Source organism: Pseudopodoces humilis, chromosome 8 (genome assembly GCF_049639895.1).
Source record: "Pseudopodoces humilis isolate 2021_Gansu_Grassland_sample_001 chromosome 8, ASM4963989v1, whole genome shotgun sequence".
NCBI lineage: Eukaryota > Metazoa > Chordata > Aves > Passeriformes > Paridae > Pseudopodoces > Pseudopodoces humilis.
This window is the reverse complement of record NC_142207.1, coordinates 36,137,572-36,140,279: the sequence shown is the minus strand read 5'-3', so window position 1 is coordinate 36,140,279 and position 2,708 is coordinate 36,137,572. Positions and strand designations below refer to the sequence as shown.

The window sequence follows — 2,708 nt, the reverse complement described above, 5'->3', positions numbered from 1 at the left end:
GGGAAAACGCTGCTCCGTGCTGACACCCAGCACTATGCCGTGGGTCTGTTGGCCAGGTGAGACCCCTTGTCTCACCATTGCCTCTGAAATGTGTGCCCTTTGCCCAGGGTTCCCCACCACAGTCCCTGTGGTCATGGCCAAAGGGCTTCGCCATTGAGGGATGGCTGATCGGATGGCTGATCAGACTGGAAAAAAGGCGCTGAGAGGAGGGTGCCCAGAAGGAGCCTCTCCCAAAGCGCCCCACGGTCCCTCCAGGGATGCTGGGAAAAGGCCAGATCTCTGTGAGTCATTTCCTGGGAGAGGTTTGTCCCCCCACCTCAAGTCTTGGTGCCATTTTCCCCCTTCCAGGGTGATGCGCCGTGACTTGATGCCCTTGTGTTGCCATGTTGCATACCAATTTCTCCGGAGGCTCATCAGGGAGGAGGCACGTTGGGATCTGTCCTTCCTGGCATTCCTTGTGGAGGTGAGCCCCATGGCCAGCACTACCTCGCTGAGCTGCCTGCCAGCCCTGTCCCCTTGCATAGCCACAGCTGCCTGGGACGGTGCCCACGCCCTGTGCTGCTGCCTGGGCCCAGCCCTGCGCAGTTCCAGGCTCCTGCCGGCCGGCTCCCCTGTCACTGCCCTGTGCCTTTCAGGTCCTGGATTGCCTGGACTTGCGTGAATGTGGTGACGGTGTTCCTTGAGATCGCGTCAAGGCAGCTGCAGAGTGAGTGCAGGCAGAGGCGTCGCCTGGCGCTCAGAGGCCTCGTGGTGCTCAGCAAGGAACCCTCAATGGTGAGAACGGGGCAGCAGCTGAAGCTGTGCTGGGCAAAGCAGCCCCTTGGGCTGGCTGGGATTCAGGAGCTGAGGCAGCTGCTCCCAGCTCTCCTGCCTCACCTGCCTGAGTGCTTTGGGACAGGCCTTTGGCCTCTGGGGCTGGCAACAGAAGGGTGGGGATGCAGCGCCGGGCGGTCTTGGTGCTGCAGCCGTTCAGGGCTTCCCAGCACAGCCTTGTGTTCCACACAGGCCAGACCTATACGCAGCCTGTGTCGAAGCTTCCTGCAGCTGCTGAGTGATGCAGACGGAGAAGTGGTCAGCATGTCCCTGTCTGTATTCACGAATATGCTCCAGAAAAAAAATCTTCATTTATCAAGGACTGCTGCTCCCAAGCTAGCTGAGCCACTTCTGCTGCTCTTTGACAATGTAAGGCTCTGTGCCCTGGCCACGGACACTGGCTGCTGCCCACAGAACCTTTTGCCCTGTGAATTTTCAGGTCTTTGCCCAGGTGGGCTGGAGAAGTTGTGCTGAGATCATTCCCTCCTTCTTTCCTCCAGGAGAAAAGCCACGTGCAGGTGCTCTCCATTCACCTCTTCTGCAAGGTGATGGACGTGGTAGCAGATGAGGGAAAAAAGCCCCTGGAGAGACTTGTGAAGCAGAGTCTGCTCCCGCTCATTTTGCACTGCCATGATGAGAACTGGCGTGTGGCAAATGTGAGGTTTTGTGTGATGCTGGCGGATCTGTGGGAGGGGGCTTGGCTGCCTCCTGCCCGGCTGCCTCCCAGGCTGCAGCCTCCTCCAGGCCTTGGCACAGGGCTGCAACTCCTGCGCCCTGAGCTGTGATGCCATCTCTGCATCTCCAGGCCTCTTGGGAAACACTGCATTGTGCTGCCACGTTCTTGAACAACACAGATCTCCAGAGGGTGCTGACAACAGAGAATCTGTCGAAGATCACCGAATGTGTGGTAAAGGACAGCCTGGAAGCCCCAGCCTCAGCTTAGAGAAGCTCCCTGTCCCTAGGGCTCAGTGTGTGGGGCTGGCAGCTGCAGCCCAGTGCTGCACCCAGGGGCGCCAGCCTGCGCCCCACACGCCGCTCCCTTCCCTGGGACACACGGCTTCTTCTCCAGGCTCCTGTGGCCCCAAGCCGGCTGCTGATGGAGCCCCGAATCACTGGGGCTGTGGGCTGGGCCGGCACCGCGGCTCCCCGGGCAGCAGCCGGCCCTCTGCTCCCTCCAGAGCCCGGTGCCAGCGGCTGCTGCCCGGTGCCTCAGGGCTGGGCGGGCACGGGAGGCTGGGGCTGGCCGCAGGCAGTGCCGGGCCGAGGGGCAGAGCCCGCGCCAACCCTTCCCTCCTGCTGCTCTCTGCAGCTGGCACAGGACGAGAGCCGAGCGGCCGAGCAGCTGCGCCGGGCATTGCCATATCTGGACAGCCCACAGGAGCCCCTGCGAGCGGCGGCAGTCAGGTTCCACGGTGAGCCACGAGCCCGGGCTCCCTCCCCGCTCCGCTGCCGCTTGGGCCCCAGCTGCTGCAGCCCTGGGCAGCGGCACCCGGGCCCGGCGCCCTGGAGCCCCGGCTGCCTGCTGGCAGGGAGCTGTGCACCGGGGGCCCGGACAAGCTCTGTGTTCTCAGGGATGGTCGGGTTGTTCATGCACAAGGGCGCACAAGGAAGAGCTGCAGACCCTCAGTGAGGGTGAGTGAGAGCAGCGGGCTGGCACTGGGGGCGGGCAGGGGGCAGTTGCAATGCCTGGGCAGGGAGCTGCCATCTCTGGCCAGCTGCAGAGTGGTTCATTCCCTGACTGGATGACGGCGGTGTAGGCGGAGAGCAGAGAGATTTCAGGGACATGGATGGGAGGTGTGGCCAGCACCTTCTGGCTGCTGTTGTCTGGTCCTCTCTTGTGGCCCATTGCAAGAGCCCGGTGGAATGTTCCTTGGCAGGAATGTCTCCTAGGATCC

At 62.6% G+C, this 2,708-nt stretch overlaps 1 protein-coding gene across 1 annotated transcript in view; it reads left to right on the top strand.

Moving 5' to 3' along the window:
* The first annotated feature begins 1,077 nt into the window (after positions 1-1,077).
* Positions 1,078-2,708, top strand: part of LOC148183901 (uncharacterized) — a 12,609-nt gene continuing 10,978 nt past the window's right edge. The window contains exons 1-4 of the mRNA XM_088058983.1: positions 1,078-1,182; positions 1,314-1,469; positions 1,619-1,720; positions 2,123-2,225. Of these exons, the coding sequence (XP_087915109.1) occupies positions 1,078-1,182; positions 1,314-1,469; positions 1,619-1,720; positions 2,123-2,225 (466 nt within the window). The remainder of the gene's footprint in view (positions 1,183-1,313; positions 1,470-1,618; positions 1,721-2,122; positions 2,226-2,708) is intronic.